At 38.9% G+C, this 18,039-nt stretch overlaps 2 protein-coding genes and 1 long non-coding RNA gene across 11 annotated transcripts in view; 1 reads left to right on the forward strand and 2 right to left on the reverse strand.

The window, feature by feature from the left end:
* Positions 1-692: 692 nt before the first annotated feature.
* RSRC2 (arginine and serine rich coiled-coil 2) lies at positions 693-14,967 on the reverse strand. Of its 7 annotated transcripts, none has more exons than XM_062614221.1 (11): positions 14,829-14,940; positions 12,247-12,293; positions 11,651-11,807; positions 11,016-11,059; positions 8,297-8,487; positions 7,211-7,354; positions 3,432-3,554; positions 3,255-3,334; positions 2,382-2,614; positions 1,538-1,627; positions 693-1,036 (listed from the first exon to the last, which is right to left on the reverse strand). In XM_062614221.1, exons 2-11 carry the CDS (start codon positions 12,268-12,270, stop codon positions 857-859), a joined length of 1,266 nt encoding a protein of 421 aa, XP_062470205.1. In that variant the 5' UTR covers positions 12,271-12,293; positions 14,829-14,940; the 3' UTR covers positions 693-856. The 7 variants fall into 7 exon arrangements, with proteins under 7 accessions (XP_062470205.1, XP_062470228.1, XP_062470214.1 ...); XM_062614244.1 differs by having other exon boundaries at positions 8,297-8,509; positions 14,829-14,921; XM_062614230.1 differs by lacking the exon at positions 12,247-12,293 and having other exon boundaries at positions 14,829-14,967.
* Positions 14,864-18,039, forward strand: part of KNTC1 (kinetochore associated 1) — a 36,692-nt gene continuing 33,516 nt past the window's right edge. For 2 of the 3 annotated variants that reach the window (XR_009963955.1, XM_062614129.1), the window contains exons 1-6: positions 15,084-15,178; positions 15,529-15,666; positions 15,768-15,888; positions 16,314-16,429; positions 16,765-16,837; positions 17,778-17,855. Coding sequence is in view for 2 of the 3 variants with exons in the window: in XM_062614129.1 (XP_062470113.1) it covers positions 15,535-15,666; positions 15,768-15,888; positions 16,314-16,429; positions 16,765-16,837; positions 17,778-17,855 (520 nt within the window). In the remaining variant the exon portion in view is untranslated. Of the gene's footprint in view, positions 14,972-15,083; positions 15,179-15,528; positions 15,667-15,767; positions 15,889-16,313; positions 16,430-16,764; positions 16,838-17,777; positions 17,856-18,039 lie in introns of those variants that run through there. The other variant, XM_062614139.1, reaches the window with a different exon arrangement.
* Positions 16,788-18,039, reverse strand: part of LOC134161487 (uncharacterized) — a 32,385-nt gene continuing 31,133 nt past the window's right edge. The window contains exon 3 of the long non-coding RNA XR_009963995.1: positions 16,788-16,886. This is a non-coding gene — a long non-coding RNA (uncharacterized LOC134161487). The remainder of the gene's footprint in view (positions 16,887-18,039) is intronic.

The following is an 18,039-nucleotide window of genomic DNA, read 5'->3' on the forward strand; positions in this document are numbered from 1 at the left end:
CATCCTGTCCTCGGAAACAGATGCACTCCTGGTGAGGCACTGCCTTGTGCATTTAATATGCTGGGGTACTGTAAGGCTTGTATCATCTACAAGTTAACACACCTTTCAAAACACTCAAGTATTAGCCAAGGGCTCCCACATCCTACCAACCTTTCTCACCACTGGTTTGGTTATCCCTCTACTAAAATTTCCATCAAATTGACCAAAAGGCCAAGCTGAGTATTCCTCACCCTGAGTCCTTATTTTAGGAAAACCCTACTTCCAAATAAGCAAAGCAAAACACTCTATTCCTGACTTCTCCAGTCTTCCTGCCATCTCTTACCTCTTTCTCAGAGGCTGGCCCAAAAGACAACATGATTAATGTAAAGGAAGACCTTAGAGAAAAAAAAAAAAGTCTTTATTATTAACCAGGGTTTCTGCACTGAATTATGTGCCTGTTGGCCCAGACCGCTAAATAACATCTACACAATGTTTCTTTCATGTTTCAAGAATTGAAAATAACTGTACAAGGTTAAAGTACAAAAGTACACAAGACAGTGGACACGAAATACCCATGTATGAGTTTATCCCATCTGCTGCTTGGTTTGAAAAGTAGAACTTTTAACTAAAAAATACTGTCCTTCTATAGTTCTGTCAAGTTTAATGGAAGTGGGTATAACCTGATTACAACACTAACACCAGTATCACTGATCTGATATTTACAAAAAAATTGTATTTTTTTCTTTTAATAAATTAAAGTCAATGCAACACCCATGCAAGCTAGAATGCTAGCTTTTTGGTGAACAAGGACCCAACAGCTGAACAAGAACCTTCCACAGTCCCAAACTTTAAATCTGCCTCTTTTCCCTCTCGTTTTTCAAACTGTATCCATTCCTCGCATGGAAGATGTGAATCCCAATCCCATTCCTCTTTGTGTATGAGTCTGTGACCTTGCCATTTCGTACTGTGCATCTAGATTTCGGAAGACCTCCTCCTGTTGTTTCAGGGTTTTGAAACTCTCTTCATCAACAGAGCTACAGCCGGCTTCATCCTCACTCTAGAAACCAGACAGAAGGAAACAAACATTAGCTGTGGTCAGAGCAGTGTTTGCAGATACCCTAAACATAACAGTTTTGCTTTGTTGATTTCCAAAGTAATCATACAAGCATTTGGCTTTATTGCTGGAACATTCTAGCATCACCTTCCCCTCCCTGTCAAGACACAAAGAGGCCTTCATCTGCTTCCTCTTCCCAACCCATTCAAATAAATGTCTCCAGTTAAGTGATCAATACAAAGCGATACTGTCTGAGGATTCTAAATACTGGTTACAGCAACCACTAATTGTAACAGTTGCCTTGCTAGGCAGAAGCACAATGAAATTCCAGAAATTAGAACTGAATTCAGACTTAGATGCTGCTTGTGAACTTTATAATACTTATTTTAACTACCTCAGGTAGTATTAGTTTAACTAACATCTTTCCGGGTTAACATGTACTTTAGAATAAATAAATCACTATGCAAAAACTACATACATATTCAGAATCCTTTACTTCTTTACCTTAATGCCCATCAGTTTTCTGAATTTGACATTTTGGTCCTTGTTTCCAAAGTTTAATTTTTCCCATATTTCTGCAGACTGTGATTTGTCCTGTACAAGTAAAAAAGAAAAAGATTTATCACCTTTAAACACAAGCTTCTGTTAACATCACAGCACAGGAGCAAAAAAGCAGTGTTAAAACTGGGCCCATTGCACAGCTGGAGGTAACAGGTTTCCAAGTCAGATCCCACATTCCTCCGCCCTCCTCACAAGAAACTTTTTGTGAAGGAACTTCAGTTAACCAGGGGTTTCAAAACACTTCACTAATTGCAAGAGCATTTGTTTGACACAGCAAAAGTCTGAAAACCTACTTGTATTTATAACTTCCACTAGCTTTTGTAATGCCTTACTCTGCTCCGGCAGAGTTACTAGCAAGATCTGCAGACTGGTTTTTGAAGCCTAAAACAGCAGAACACTCACATGAAAACTCTCTAGTCACAGAGAGGAGTGGTCAGTTAAGTCTCTCTACCTCAGCCATCACTTCTCAGTAAAAGGAGACCATCTGCATTTGATATTTAGTTGCAAGGCGAACTGGCAAAAGTAATTTTACAACCCAATTATACCTCTGCAATTTTACGCCATCAGGGTTTTTCCTGAGGCTTGTGTCACAACCATTTGCTACTTGAAGGTCTAGTTATTGTAAGTCCTTTCACCCCTGAAGTTTTACCTTGGGCTGATGTTAAGAAGAAAACTTCCTACCAGGTGTTAAAGTAATTTTGCTGGAAACAGCACTGATAAACATCCTTAAACTGAGTGAACAGTGTTTCCAAACAACTTTTATGAAAGTAAGAAAAGACAACATTACCCCTTCCTTTTTGCCTTGCCAAAGCATCTTCCGCTTTTTCTCTTGCTCAGCAAATTTCATTGGGTTCACGGCGGCTGGGTTGTAATAGCTAGGGACAGCTATTCCAGTCTCTGCTAGTGCTTTCGCTTGCAGGGCTGCCATCTGAGCTGCCATTGCTATTTGAGGAGTTACTTGTGTTCCCGATGCCAGAAGAGCAGCAACATTAATAACAGAACCTCCCGTGGCTGCAGCTGCTGTAGCAGAAAGAGAACTTGTTATCAGACAGGAAGCTCAGATTTGGGGAAAAAAAACAAACCCCAAACCAACAAACAAAAAGTAAACCCCCATCCCCAAAACCCAGACAAACAAAACCCCAGAACACTTCCCTTCATCAGAAGTTGAACATGTCCAAACAACAAATGCATGGTAAAATTATTTGTCGATTAAGAAACAAGTCTCCCACAGTTTAGTAAGCTAGAACTAAAACTGAATCTCATGTAGCTCATGCTTCTAAATGCCCCTGAGCTGGTAACAGCTTTCAAACTCTTGCTTAATGATGCTTAAAGGAATGGTCCAATAACCATCACAAAATCATGTACCAGCTTAACATACAACATTTTCATTGTATAGTTGGTAAGTGATAAGAAATCCTGGTCATTTCTTTTGGGGGTTTATGTTTGGGGCTTTTTCTTTATTTTGGTTTTGTGGGTTTGGTTTAGATTTTTTTCAACCACATTTCCTAGTTCCAGTGGTGTTTCTTACATATGGACCAAGTTAACAATTACATAGACAACCTGCACATCTGTGAACAGGACTGTCACACTCAGCACATAAGCCTACACTATTTCTCACTCACACTATTGTTTCAAAATTCATATAATACACATGGACTACCTGCAGCCATTTCCTGTTGCTTCTGTTTTTCAACTAGTTCTTTCTCTCTCTGTTCTTGCAGTTTCTTTGCTCTTTCCAGTCTGGAAGTACATGAGAATAAAAATACTTAGACATGCTATATCAACAGCAGAAGCTTATTTATATCACGTATCATGAAAATCATTAACAATTCCCAACCTTCTGGCTAACGCTTCCTGTGCATCCATAGCTGTATTTCGTCCCCGAAAGGGTGGTGGACTCGAACTCCGGCTGTGACTTCTGCTGAACCTTCGGGGCTTTTCACTTCTCTTCTTTCGGTCTCTGTAACCAAATTTAGCAGAGTTACTAAAACAATGAAGGTACATCTATAGCTTAACATTTCATAAAGTATCTGATCACAACTCTGAAAAACTGCTTAATTTGGAGACCTTTCAGTAACTGCTTCACAGAGATCATACTAGAACAGTGTAGCAGCCACATCTGCCTTGTAACAAGACAGAGCTTAAAATGGAAGATTTCCAACTGTACGATGTAACAGAACATGTAACTCTGGGTATTTGTTTACCCTCTTACACCTAGTGCTGACAACACATAGATCCTCTCTAGAGATTTTCATTCTAAAGTCCAACAAGAAAAAAAGCATCATGCAACTCTGGTAAAAGGCAACTGCAAGAAAACTAAAACGGCCAAGTTACAGGAATGCTTTAAAACCATAAAGACCTCACAGCACTGGAATTACCATAAACATCAGCAATTTGAAAAGGCCCAATTTAAAAACTGGAGTTGTACTCAGGGAAATTACTATTTCTCTTCCTTCTCTATCTTGTCTCCAAACACACTCTGGACAACTGTTTGAGGGAGGGTATCAAGCTAAATGTGAGAGCTTGTTTAAACACATGCAATTTGTGTCAGGTTTGCTCAAGAGGAACAGTGCTGTTGGGGGACTATGAAGCATGAATGATCTGGAGCCTGAAAATCTGAAAAGAACCCAGTTAAAATATATTTTTAAGCAAAACACCAAGATATTCAGTTCAATTCTCCTTTGGTAACCTTCTCCCCAAGTCCTCCCAAGTAGAAGTCATTCTTATGGCATACATATCTAATCCTATCTACGCAACAAGCACTCAAAATATGCATATAAACTACTATTAGCAATATTTCTCTTTGCCAGGATCATTAGCATCTACATTACAAGAGGTGAGGGTTTATCCCTGGTTAAGCCTTTGTCACTTTAAACAAAGAAGTCATCGATACTGGAAGCGTTCAACGAAGCTTAAATTACAGGAGGAATCTTGCACATTTTCCCCAGATTTGCCATTAAGTGTAAGTTAAGTTAAGAACAAGCACAAAGATGTTTCTGCAATTTTATACTTAAAATGTTATTATCAACCATCTGAGATCAAAGCTAACTTGAAATAATAGCTATAGTGACAACAGCCACCTGAAATGGCATTCCGATATTCTGCTTCTTCTGTTTGCAACTTGGGGAGCATCTATAAACATCACGAAATGTAGACTGAAGTTACAAAGAGATCCTTGTTTACATGACAAATCTGGTAGAATACAAAGGAGGTGAGACTTATCTTTTCATAGAAGATGACAAGATGCAGATTCAGGCACTGGGAAGTGACAGATCTGCATTCCTGAGATAAGATGTAATGCATGTTTCAAAGATACCTTCATTTTTCCCGTGCTGACTACTGTAGTTTGGTCTTGTCTTTGGTCTGATGCTTTACTGCACTGGTAAACATCAAGGAAATAAATGTTTGAGCTTTTGTATTTAAGTATTTCCATTTGAAACAAGCAGATGGTGTCATGTTTTCCACCTAGCATTTAATCAGAGCCATGCCACAAAAAGAACTGCCAGGAGGGTCTACACGCCCACAGAACAAAAAGACTAGTTTAAATGCTAGCAAGGACAGGTCACTTGAAAATGTGAGCTTGAGATTATGCAGAGAACCATCAAGAGAAGGTCAAGCTCCACTATTTACAAGAACTTCTAACTGTAACACAACAAATAATGAGGGCATTCATTTCATGGTTGAGTTTTAACAGGGTTTCCACATCATGTTTATGTAGCTTGTGAAGAGTTTGCCTTGAGACTTGCCTCATAATTCTCTTTCCAAAGGCCTCACCTGAGCCCAGAACTTGATGAAGTGTTCTAACTACTGTTAGCAGAGACTTACGCCTCACTTAAGAAATGGATTCTTGCAGTATGCCTGTCACTATCTAAGAAGGTACTTCTCCAGTTGAAGAAATTCCTAAGTTCTTGACCGTCCCTTACTTTTTCTTCCCACATTTACCATTCTGTTTCACGTAATTTGAATTCCACTGTAGAAGCAAAAAACTATTCTGGGATGCAGAGTTTTCATGAAGCCGTTAAACATAAAATGTTCAAAGAACTTTTAAAAACAAGACTGCACATCACCTATAGCAAGTGGAAATAATGAGCAAGTGAAGCCTAACACATCATGCTGAAGGTGGCTTAAACAACATTAAATGGTTTTCAAATCAAATGGCATGTGACATGCATAGCAACTGAAGACCCAGCTCTACTCACCCCAGCTGAAAGTTTGGTACAAAGTGTATGCCAAAGTAAAATAGGACACGAACCACATAATTCAACTACTTCTTCAGACAGATAAAAGTCTTCTGAACAGTTTCACGAGTGATGTAACATTACACAAGTGTGACAGATTCCCAAGTATCCAAGGATCCACAGTAATGTTGAGTAGTCATAACCAACTTCTACTCCCTTTAAATACGCAATTTAAAATCCTCTAATGAAATCACTAAATTAACTGAACACCATCAACACTTCCTTGGAAACTCTGAAGGGACACTGATTTGTATTCAAACTACTTGTTTAAACAAGTAGGAGGGAACAAATGGAACTGTAATAGTCATTAAGTCATATTTCAATTTACTCATTCAGAATATGCTGCAGGGCATTAAGAACACAAAGGTGAAACATACAAACAAGACTCAGAACTCTACACTAGAATACTGAGCAATTCATCACTATTGGAAAACATTAACTTCCAGCATATTTCCAGGGAGGCATGGATTTCAACTCTGCAAAACAGACCCAGAGTAAGCCAGGATGTGTCTAGCTAAAGGGTTTTTATCTGTGCTTCTAGAATTTAAGGAAGAAATGGAAGCAGCCAAGATAGGGAGAAAAATTAACATAATTAATATTCTCATGATGTGCATAGCAAAACGGAGTTAGCAATCACTAACACACAACAGCACATTTGGAACAGAAATAGTCCATCGAACCCCAAATTCACCTTAATGCTACACTAACTGTGACACTTCACAGACAAAACAGTTTTAAATGAACTTCACGGAGCTCATCAGGATTAGCTTCTGACAGGGTATCTCCTCTGACACTCAGCAATTCCCAGTCAAACTTCACTTTTCTGATATACAGACACAAAAGAGGTAAATACAGCGGTATTTTTAAAGCAGTGCTTTGCCAACCACACTACTCTTGCATCAAGGGTTAGCTGTAGCTTATTTTTCAGCTTTTCCGCTTAAGTATTACTTAAATATCCTATTTAAAAAGGTGAATTCAGTTGTGGTACAAGCCAAAAGAGCCTGAACTGTGGTAATCATTATTACTCAACATACTTACTTACTTCCCTTTGACTTTATCAGTCATAAGCTCCAACATGGTGGTTTCGTAAGATACCCACAAAATAACTATTAAAGCAATTCTAATTGCCAGCAAGAAATCATGCTATGAAAAGCCAAGAATCTGAGATACTTCAGCTGTCTAGGACAAGTGTTTCTATCAGTGTGTGTAAACTATCCAGTCCTTAACCTGCTGTATCAACACAGCTGAGAGAGCCAAACACATTTAGCTACACTGAACATACATTAAGTGGCAAACACATCATTCTTCTACATATCAGCCCACCACAGAATGATCAGCCAAACACCACCACTAAGTGTATACAGACGTTAACACTTACCTGCTTCTGCTCCTAGATCTGCTTTTGCTTCTACTCCTATGTCTGTGTCTAGATCTTGATCTAGAACGAGATCTTATACGTCGTTTTCTCTCTCTGCTGCGAGATCGGGATTTTTTCCTATCGCGACTTCTGCTACGATGACGTCTGAAACACACATCCCAATTCTGACAGATATTCTCATGGTTTAATTCAGCTTCTACTTAAGGAGTTACACACAGGTTTGTCATCACAGGGCAAAATGCATCAGGAAGCCTGGGGAGACTGCAAACTACACATGGAAGAGTTCATGCCTGAAGCAGTTTAAGTTGTAAGGCTAGGGGATGAAATGGGAAATGAACCAAACACTACCACCAAGAGTTACAGAGTTTACATAAACAATTATACTCATCACTATAGCTGTTCATTTGTTCATTACAGTGCACATATCAAAACAAAACCAACCATACTAATCTGATGCAGGAGTCTGAAATTCAAGGCAACAAAACTCCTCCTCCCCATGCTATTCCAATAGCTTAGGGAAGAGATGACCAAATTTCAGCTAATGAGTCACACACAGTCCCTCAGTGTCTCATTAGCTGAAGCCTGTTCCTTGCTATCATGTTTGCTACAGATCCCTCAGCTATAACAGAGCTGCCTGAAAAGTTCTGCTGGCAGCAACTTGTTTGTTCCACGTAATTCTCCTACCATTGGTGTGCTAAGAGGCCTCAGACAGCATTGTCTCTGGGTAAGCTCTTGATTTATGGAGGTAAAAATCCATGACAGTGCTAAGATGTATTTTTTTTCCTGCCACTGACAACAGGGAATGTTTAATGCACTGTTTCTAACTTTTTCTATACTGCATATACTAATTATGACACACATCACTTATACGAAGCCTTAGAGCTATTGTGTACCTTTACTCAGAAACAAATAAAAAATTAAAAATCCCAAGTAGCAGCAAATGCAACACTCGGTGAAAACTGACACATGCAACAGAAATGGATGCTTTAGCATTAGGTCAGCAACGTAATTCATAAGCCTACACAAATTCTAAACCCTGCTTTTGCAATTGTACTTGAAACAGAATAATCATGCAAAACAACTTACCTTTCACGAGACCTTGATCTTGAATAACTTCTCCCTCTGGATGATTTCCTCTCTTTGCGTTTATGTCTATCCTCACCATTTTCAGATGAATTTAGGCTATCTCTTCCCTTGTCAGAAGAATGTTCTTTGTCATTGTGGTCTTCAGATTTGTGCTTCTTGGAGGACTTCTCTTTGGATTCATGTCTTCTTGCCTGTTTTAAGAAGAAGTTGGTTCTTTCAGGAAAATAGTGCAACAAAGAGAGTTAGTATGGGTATCAGAAGATAAAAATGATAAGTTGTGATGCAACATTAGTAACCTTAGGAGTGTGACTCAATCATGAGCGATGGCTATTTTACCTAATGCCACCAATTACCCAAAGCTGCAAATGCACTCTAGAATTTTTCCCCCCTTTTCCCTCCTCCCCACTGCCTAAAGGATTTGTTTGCATATAAGACTTCACAACACTGTAACAAAAGCAATTGGCAGTTACTGTCTCCATTCCAAACATGTAATAAGTACCTATCTTTAAATACCTGACCATTTCTGAATATGCATTTATACACTCACAGTGGATTTTTATTTAGTATATTAAAGTATACTTAATAGTGAATATTTAAGTATTTGCCTAAGTCTACTATGTAGAAAGTTACCAAAATCCATGCATAGTTGCACACATGTATTTTGCTTTTAGAAGCAGGACTTTTCTACCCATCAGTAGGTAATTACTTTTTAGTGCAAAACTCTTTTCAGTCAGTAACTTCCAACAGTTTTTACAAAACAAAGCAGTAAATTTACACGGTTGACATCCCAAACTTATTATTTAAAACTAACATGCATCACTGGGACCTCCTCAATGGTTTTAAATTAAAGATATGCTGCTCCACTATACCGCAATTTTTTCCTGCAGTGCCTCTTAAAAAAAAAGGTTCCTTTTTATAGCTGCAATGCCTAAAGTATTTAGCAAGGTCAGGCCTGATTTTTGCCAGTGTTTTCCTTAGAGACTAAGACATGACATCAACACCTTTTCTTAATATATCCAGTTTATTTTGAAATCTTCCTAGCACAGCATAGCCCACTTAAAATATTGTTTAAACATGAGATTTAAGTCAGAATTTAAGCATGATACACTCATTTCAGACCAAATCCAAATTCTTCAGAGGTTTTTTTGCTTATCTGTTAACTACTCATAAATCCTTTTCTATAATCATAACGTCCTATTTCAGCCTGGAGAAGGTGCTGTAATTAGCTCATATAACCCTTTGTAACTCCTTATTAATTTCTAGATATGCATTTGATTATAGCTCTTCAAGTTACAATGTTATTTAACCTGCTTTTACATTATTTCACACGTAACTCTTTGAACAATCAGCTGTTACATAAAAATACATCTAGTTGGAGATGTTACCTCTACATTAGTTTTAAGTATGTATTTACATTATTTGTTCTGATATTCAGTATTTAGCCTACAGAGAAAGAGCTTAATACTGCAAATGAATGAAAACATTACATCTAGGACATCATTCCTCATCTGTTCACGCTATGAAACTTAGAAACTGCTAAGTAAATAGTGTGGGATTAGATCCATCAGCATGGCAAAGCACTGGACACAATTATAAGTGATGTCTTTTTTTTAAGCTTTTTTATTTTTAATCCCATCTTTCAGGCACACAATTAGTAATACACCACCATTATATCCCATAACGGATTTAAGATATTTTTAAGGGAAATGAGTTTGAATGACTAATAGTTACCTTATCATGAAGTAGGCTTATAATTTTGCTATCTGAGTCTGCAGCGTCTTCAGTTCAGTCTCTTCGCGCATTAGCACGCTGAGTATGATTTATTATAGAAATGTTATCATGTGAGCTAAACAATATATTCAATTTCACAAAAACTCTCCTAGATTATTTTGCTTACTTTTTCTCACTCCTTTTTTAAACAGAGCTTCCATTGGAATGGGAGAAGAAGTTCCTGAACCGGGTTTAAAGTTAAAAAGTCCCTCATTTGACCCAGCCTGCTATTGCCCCACATGGCATAAGCTTCTTTGTGACTATTTTGATGCTTTTGATTTGCTCATTTCATCTCTTCTCTGGTGTGTAAACCAGTTATTTTCCAGGTATCATTGATGCCGTCTCTTCTCATTCCCCTATATATATACAGGCATATATATTTTTAAAAAAAGAAAGAGACAGTTCTCTGAAATTTTTGCTGCAATTGCCATACTTCCAGCTGACTCAGCCTGTTTGTCAAGCTGTGACAATCTTTCACAATTAAAGGATGCAATAAACAAAGCTCAGTCAGGTGAGGAATTATTTATCATAGATTTAAGGAGATGGGTATGTATCAGTGAAAGTCCTGAACATTGGCCAGGAATAAAGCCACCCAAGGCCTTCAATTAATGGAAGCTCTGTGAAAGTCAGCAAGAACACCATGCTACTTCTCCACATGAATTTTTTTCTGCTGTTTCCACAAAAAAAAAGTACAGAAAAAGAAAAGAAAATAAAAAAGTTACTAATTTCTGAAAGCATTTTCCTATAAAACTATTACCTTGTCAACATGAAGGCTGCAATCATGCTTCACTATGAAAGGATCTCCATATCCATTTTTAAGCTTAAAAGTTTCTAATTTCTTGTACTTACCATTAAGTCATATATATAGGTTTACACATATGTGCATTACTACAAGATACTTTTTAAGATGTATTGTACAATTACCTAAACGCTACAAAGTGTTAATTACCTCTTTGCTTCTGCTCCGGCTTCTGTGTTTTTTTCCTTCGGTATCTGCAGAAGAAAACATTTATTGTTGTTTATCAAGTTAGAGAGGAGGTCAGCTGGCTACAAACTTTCTAGCTCCTTACAGTTATTGCACCCCTAATTCACGAATAGATCTAGAAAACAAACAGCACTATTTAAGTATGTACTGTGGAAAGCAAACTGTAGCTTTTATTCCCAGTTTTCTGCATGTATTTAAACTCTGACAGTGAAAAATGAGACCATGTCATACTCTAGCTGCATTCTTCAGCCAGATAGCCCTACTTTTGTTACACCCATGCAGAAGTATCCCAGCCTAAGCACATGGAATTAAAATGAATACAAAGTAGCATGGTTTTCTGCTTGGTGTTGCCTGGCCTCCACCTGTCCCTCACCCCCAATCCCCTGAACAAGTTCCTTAGCACTTCTATCATTAAAATTGTAAAGTCTCAATATCACACATTTAAGATACAAACCAAAATTAGCAGCTTCATTTTTCCCAATTCTAGCAAATTACTAGAGCTAAGACTATTTTTTTTCAAAGCAGCTTTAAAGAAATTTCAGTTCTACAAGCACACACCAGAACATCACTAAGCAACTTTGCGCATATTAAGACCATACCTGACTTCCGTCGTCTTTCCCTTGACCGCGAGCGTGATCTTGAATAATGAGGCTTTGACGTTTTGGGAGAACTAGAGGCATCTGATTGTTCCTTTTTCTTCTCTCCTTCTGGAGAAGACTTTTCTGGAGCTACTCCATCTCGTTCTGTATCACTACCCTACACATGGGGACAGAAATTTAAAAAAAAAAATGCTTAGGACTGAAAACCAGAAAACCCTCTTTACTCAGTACTTCCCCTGAAGACACACTCAAAGTTATTTACTGTAAAGACAATCTCATGAGCAACCACCCTATTAGTAGCTAGGCAATAGCTTGATAGAGTTGTAGTGAACTGTGTAACTGCATACAGATTGATTTTTTTCAAGACCTTATTAAAGAAATCTAATTTATAGAAACATTTTGCTCTCCCACTGCGTCACACTGCCCTTTTGCCATGTGTTTTTGAGAATATCAGCAAGACTAAACTCTGAGCCACAGTTTTCTCTAAATGGCGGTGTTTATAAGTCATTTACCTTTTAAACATTTACATAACTAAGATTACTTAAGGTCAACACTGTCCCAACAGATCTAAGTCACCTTACAAGTTCGGGCATTACCGAGGCACAGCACAAAATCCCCATAGTATTCTGAAGTATGGAATGACCTATGAAATGAAATTAGGTATAGTGTCAGACAGCTAACTTTTGAATAAGGAAAAACCTCAAACAGTATCTCTATGTAGAAATATGATCTATATGTACTCTCATACAAAAACATACCTACCTGCCCCAACAATTTATCTGTCACATTTTCCTTAAACCTTGACCTAGGAGGATTAAATCTGTGTACAGCAGTCAAGACTGCTTTGTGATTCAACGCTGGGAGGAGTAAATGTGTACAACTGGTGTACCATGCAATAAAAGGAAAGGATGGGAAAAGTACACACTAAGAAGGGGACTGTGATTTCATCAATGCCTTTACAGATTCATCGGTCTCTGTTGTTCCAATCGTATCAATGGCAGTCAATCAAACCTCGTGACATCCTGTGGCAGCAGATTTCACTAAGGACGTAATTTGGCCCAGATGTGCTATTCATGAAGATAATTTCGCATAGAAGAGGACTCAAACTTGCAGTTTTCTACCAGCTGCAATTGGTAGAACTGCCTGCAATCTTAACAAGACATGTGAAAACCGCTCAAATGCTGATTTATATTCATTACTTTGAAAACAAAGCAACTAGGTTTTCTCAAACCACAACAGATTATTGTTACAGATTGTCACTAATATATTGTGTATTAATGGTAGACTTGGTTCACAACATGCTACAGCTGAATCTTTGGTATTTATATTGCAGCTACTACTGTTTTATCTGCCCAATTCCTTATTAATTCACACCTGTACAAGATGCACCTATAGAAAAATCCCTCTTTCAAGGAGATAAAGCAGCTGATCACTTCTCCAGTCATATGGTATACTGGTATCTAGTTTAAAACACACCAGCATACAGACAACAGCACCGATCACTTAAAACCGTGACTGCAGCAGAGCTTTAGCTACACTCTCCATGACACTTCTGAATACTACTGATACCCCACCCATCATCCTGGAAACCTGAAGCCATCAGAGCAGGAACTGACTCTCTTAATTGTGATCTTAGCCATCACAACCCTTGTCCTTCCACATCTATCTATCATCTGCTTATCTAAGCCTGCCCCCTTCACCTGAGATTCTCAAGTCAGCAAGAAGTTTGAAAGGAATTTTAAATTCCTATAAATTTACATTTCAAATTTACTTGAGGAGGAGAAGAAAAATGAATACCAGCTAAGCAGTCTAACTTAACTGGGTTTTTAAACATAGTATCCAAATGAAACTGAGCCCACTGCCTCTTTCCAAGGCTGTAAGTCTCATTATTTATACACACTGCTGCTCATTAATGCCCTAAGGTGCAATGCACCTTGGAGAAATCTCTCAGCTCTACAAAAACAGCAGGAAAAAGCCGACAGACTTCAACGAACCTATTCTCAGCTCTTGGATTGGCCACAGGTTCAGGTTTCCTCGAACAAGCCCCTCACCTACTTTTGAGGAACCTCAAAGACAGCGCCTATGATCTTGGCGTAAAACTACAAGTACATAATTCTCCAAGTCCTTTTACAATAAAATTTATCTTATTCTTAACAAGTTAAGTGTTATATATATAAAAGAATGCATCATTAAAAAAAATAATCATTTTCTCCAGAAGTTTGTGGTCCTCTTGCTGTGTTTCACGACTCGTCAAAGTTTAGACAAGAACCTTAAAATAGAAGAACAACTTTAAGTGCCAGATTAAAGACTACAAAATACTTAAAGTCAACTTTGAAGAGTCTTATTACTTTTGAGACCAGTTTACTTGCTTTTTAGTTTGGGGTTTGTTGGCTTTTTTTTTTTTGCACTCAAAACTATTTTGTAACTTCTGAAAAGAAATTAAATTGGGTTGATAACTGTTCTTAGCAGTTCTTTGACTCAATCACAGGACAAATGCCTTTGTATGCTACCAGGCCACACAACCTCCTTTATACATTACCAGGGTACAGAAATTTTAGAAGACAGTAAAGCCACACTCTTAGGCCGTGTATAAACATAAAGGACAGTGGTAACTACAGCACAGGAACTTCCTATATAAACAAACTATAAAAACTGGAAAATGAGGGCAAATAATTATTACTCAGTGCAAGCTGACGCTGAAAACAGCACATCTATAGCCAAACACAAAGAAAAAAATATAGGACGGGGAAACCTACACGAATGAAAAGCGAGCAGAGGCCAACCTCCAGAATGATCCCTCTCTTCTCCCCTCCCAGGCAACCTGCGCCCCACAGCCCGAGAAACGCCTACTCTTATGGCTACATTATTTCTCTCCCAAACGAGAAAACGACAGGGCCTCCATCATAAAGCCTCTTCGCTTCTCCCCGAGCCCAGCGAAATGAAACAGAAACTTCTGGAAACAGGGAAAGAAGTAATGGGTGAAAAGCGGCCACCCCCTCCCCGCGGCTCATCATGGCGCCGACAACCGAAGGAGCGGCGGGCGCCATTTTGTCTCTCCGCGCACACGGCTTCCCGACCCAGCCCTCCCCGTCTCACACGCTCTTTTCCTCCCGCCCCGTAGCAGCCCGCTTCCCCAACTCGCCTTCCTCCCAAAACCTCAGCAGCGAACGCCACTTACCGCCATGACCGAGCGCCCGGCACGTCGCTCCCCCTCAACAAGCCTTCACAACGGGCTCACCGTCCCTCAGCCACCGCGGCCGCTGCGCTCGCGAACCGAGGCAACAAGCCCCACCCTCCCTCTAACCCTCCAGGCGCCCGGATGTAGGTGTGGGGCGGGGAGCGAGGGGGCCGCAGTGCCCTCTGGGAGAAGGGAAGGATTAGGCGGCGTCTAAGCAGCGCCGCCGTCCGCGTTTGGAGGATGATTGGCCCAAGCTGCGAACCGTAGCGCCAGCCAGAGTTCCCGCCAATTTGAAAGCCTGAAGCCGCTGAGGGGGCCGGCTGTGGTCTGTCACCGGCCGTGGGGCCGCGGTGAGGAGACGAAGGGGACGGCGGATGGCGAATGGCGGGTGGCTGTGGTAGGGGCGTCCGCGGCGTGCTGCTGAGCGCTCTCCGGCATGGGATCGCTTCAGCCTCGGGCGCGGAGCCTGTCCTGCCGAGCTGCGTTCGATCGGGCCCGCTGGGGACACGAGCTGGGAGCCACATTGCTGCTGCGACACTGGCGTTTCTAAACATGCAGGTTGCTTTTAGGACGCGCAGTGAACCGCCCTGCCTCCTAGGCGCTATTCATGATAGGATAATAAAATAAATAACTTGTGTGTGGTCATGTAGCTTTTTTAAAGTTTTCGCTTTACAGCGTATTCCTCGTATGTTTATCGTAGGTAAAAATGTGGAATGATATTGAACTTCTTACAAATGATGACACAGGGAGTGAGCGGCTCCCTGTAGGTTTAGGACATGAATGTGGAACTGCGTTGTATCAAGTGAATACGCTGCTTCAAATCACATCTTCAGAAAAGGTAGAATTCACGAAGCTATGTTTTTCTTAACAATTACCAGGGCTTCTTTGTCGCATTTTCTAAGTTTCAGTTACTGTATTTAATGACTTTTTTCTTCTTAGGTCTCCGTTAATCCGCAGTTGTGTGCATTCAACTCAAGGGATGGCACTATTATTGTTGTTGACGCATCAGTGGCGCTTCTTGACAGTACAGGGCAGTCTCTCCTGATGCATGTTCAGTTTGGTAAGTTCATTCATTTGGAATTCCGCTGGAAGCTAAAACTGACTTTCAGAATATGTATGTTGGGTTTGTATAGGAAAATATAGCAAGAATCTTCCATATCTATCTCGCTTGGAAAAGGAATTATAATATTATATAATTATATTATATATTGTATTATAATAGATACATAAGTAATAAGAAGTGATTGCTGTTTCTGTATACAATAACTATTTCTGTGCAGTTTAATGAAAACACTCACTAGCTTTTCACTGAAATGGGAATAATGGCTATCAAACCCACTCCCCTATGCCCTCTCCTGTACTTTGTTTAATCAAAATAAATACTTATGAAGCCATCTCAGGCACTGTCTAATTCCTGTGTTTCAAATATAAATGCCTATTAATAAAAAACAGATCTTAATTGACATTTGCCATGGAACTTTTCAGATACTAATGTGGATGTTGTCGGCATGTGTCAAGAAGAACAATTTCTTGTGGTCGGTGAGAGAAGTGGCAATTTCCACCTTATCCATATACCCTCAAAACAAACCTTGCTAACCAAGGTACAGTAATTTTTCTATTCCAATTTTGCTAAAAACCTTTTGTTCTCTGAATTTCTTGAGCTATTTTTATTTCCTTCCAAATATAAAACTATAAACATTCTTGTGTTTCCAACATGCCTTCTAGTTTGATGAAACAAACAGATTGAAGCGATTCTTTTGTTCCCATAAGTAACAAATAAGGAAAATGTATTTAGGAATGGCATGTGTAAACAAGATTAAATTTCTTCATAAAAGAAAAAAGTTTAAAGTTTAAACTGATGATCAGTATTTCCAATACATTTGTGTCAAATAAAGTACAGAATAGTTTAAGAGTCTCTTTGTTGATTCTATTTTAGATTTTGGTTGAAAAATCTTCAAGTGAAAGGACTTACTTAAATCTCTTTATTGAAAAAGATAATGCAAATGCAGGTAAGAATTTGATCCCCCCTGTTGTCTCAATTTTTGTGATTTTGTTCTCCTGGGGAAAGAGACTACAAAATAAGTAGAATCATAGAATAGAATCACAGAATTGTTAGGGTTGGAAAGGACCTTAAGATCATCTAGTTCCAACCCCCCCCCTGCCATGAGCAGTGACACCTCACACTAAACCATTTCACCCGAGGCTCTGTCCAACCTGGCCTTGAACACCGCCAGGGATGGAGCATTCACAGCTTCCCTGGGCAACCTATTCCAGTGCCTCACCACCCTTACAGTAAAGAACTTCTTCCTTACATCCAATCTAAACTTCCCCTGTATACGTTTTAACCCATTACCCCTTGTCCTATCACTACAGTCCCTAGTGAAGAGTCCCTCTCCAAAGAGATTCTTTGTAGTAGTAATTTGTAGTAGTATCTGACTTTGTAGTCAGATACAGCTTTACTTTGCACTATACACATTAAATATGTTTTTCCTAAATGCTTTTCTGTGAAGATACTTAGCTTGTTAATTATTTTATGAATGTCATAGAAAACAAAAAACATTCAGAACTCAGTACCTCTTTTGAGACTGCTAAATGCTCAAAAAGGCAGCATTCCTTCTCTCTCCTGTCAGACTTCAGATTTTAGCAGTTCCTGTTCTATAAGCTTCCAGTCTTATTCTGTCACAATATAATGTATTTAAATGTAGTTTTGTCATGAAAACAGAATTTGCAGTCTAATGGAAGCATACAAACATCATAACTTCTAACAAAACTAAAATGTACTAACTTATTCTACTCTTTGTTGAAGGTGACAACAGTTTGGTTTAAAAATCATATATTGGTCAGGGTTTCTTTTGTCAGTTATTTCACTGTCTTATTTATAACCAAGTAGTCTCTTTACTTGCTCTTTAACATTTAAATTTGAAATATTTGAATTGGATTTTTTTTTAGGTGTTTATCACATGTTCATTCTCACAAGCAATGGATTCTTCTGCATTATGTGTCTCCCACTTGCTAAAACACAGGAAGGTAGGATGATCTACAAACCACTTGAGATTTCCATTTGAGCAGGAAGAACTGTATTAAAAAAAAGCTTTTTCATGCATTTTTTCTAATGGGAATAAGATACAGACTTGGGATTTTCTATATGATGTCAGTTTGTTTGTAAGGGGAAACCAATATACTGTAATAAAATCATTTTTTTATTCCTCCA

The sequence above is a fragment of the Pezoporus occidentalis genome, unplaced genomic scaffold, assembly GCF_034315485.1.
Source record: "Pezoporus occidentalis ecotype Australia unplaced genomic scaffold, CSIRO_AGI_Poc_V1 ctg102, whole genome shotgun sequence".
Lineage (NCBI taxonomy): Eukaryota > Metazoa > Chordata > Aves > Psittaciformes > Psittacidae > Pezoporus > Pezoporus occidentalis.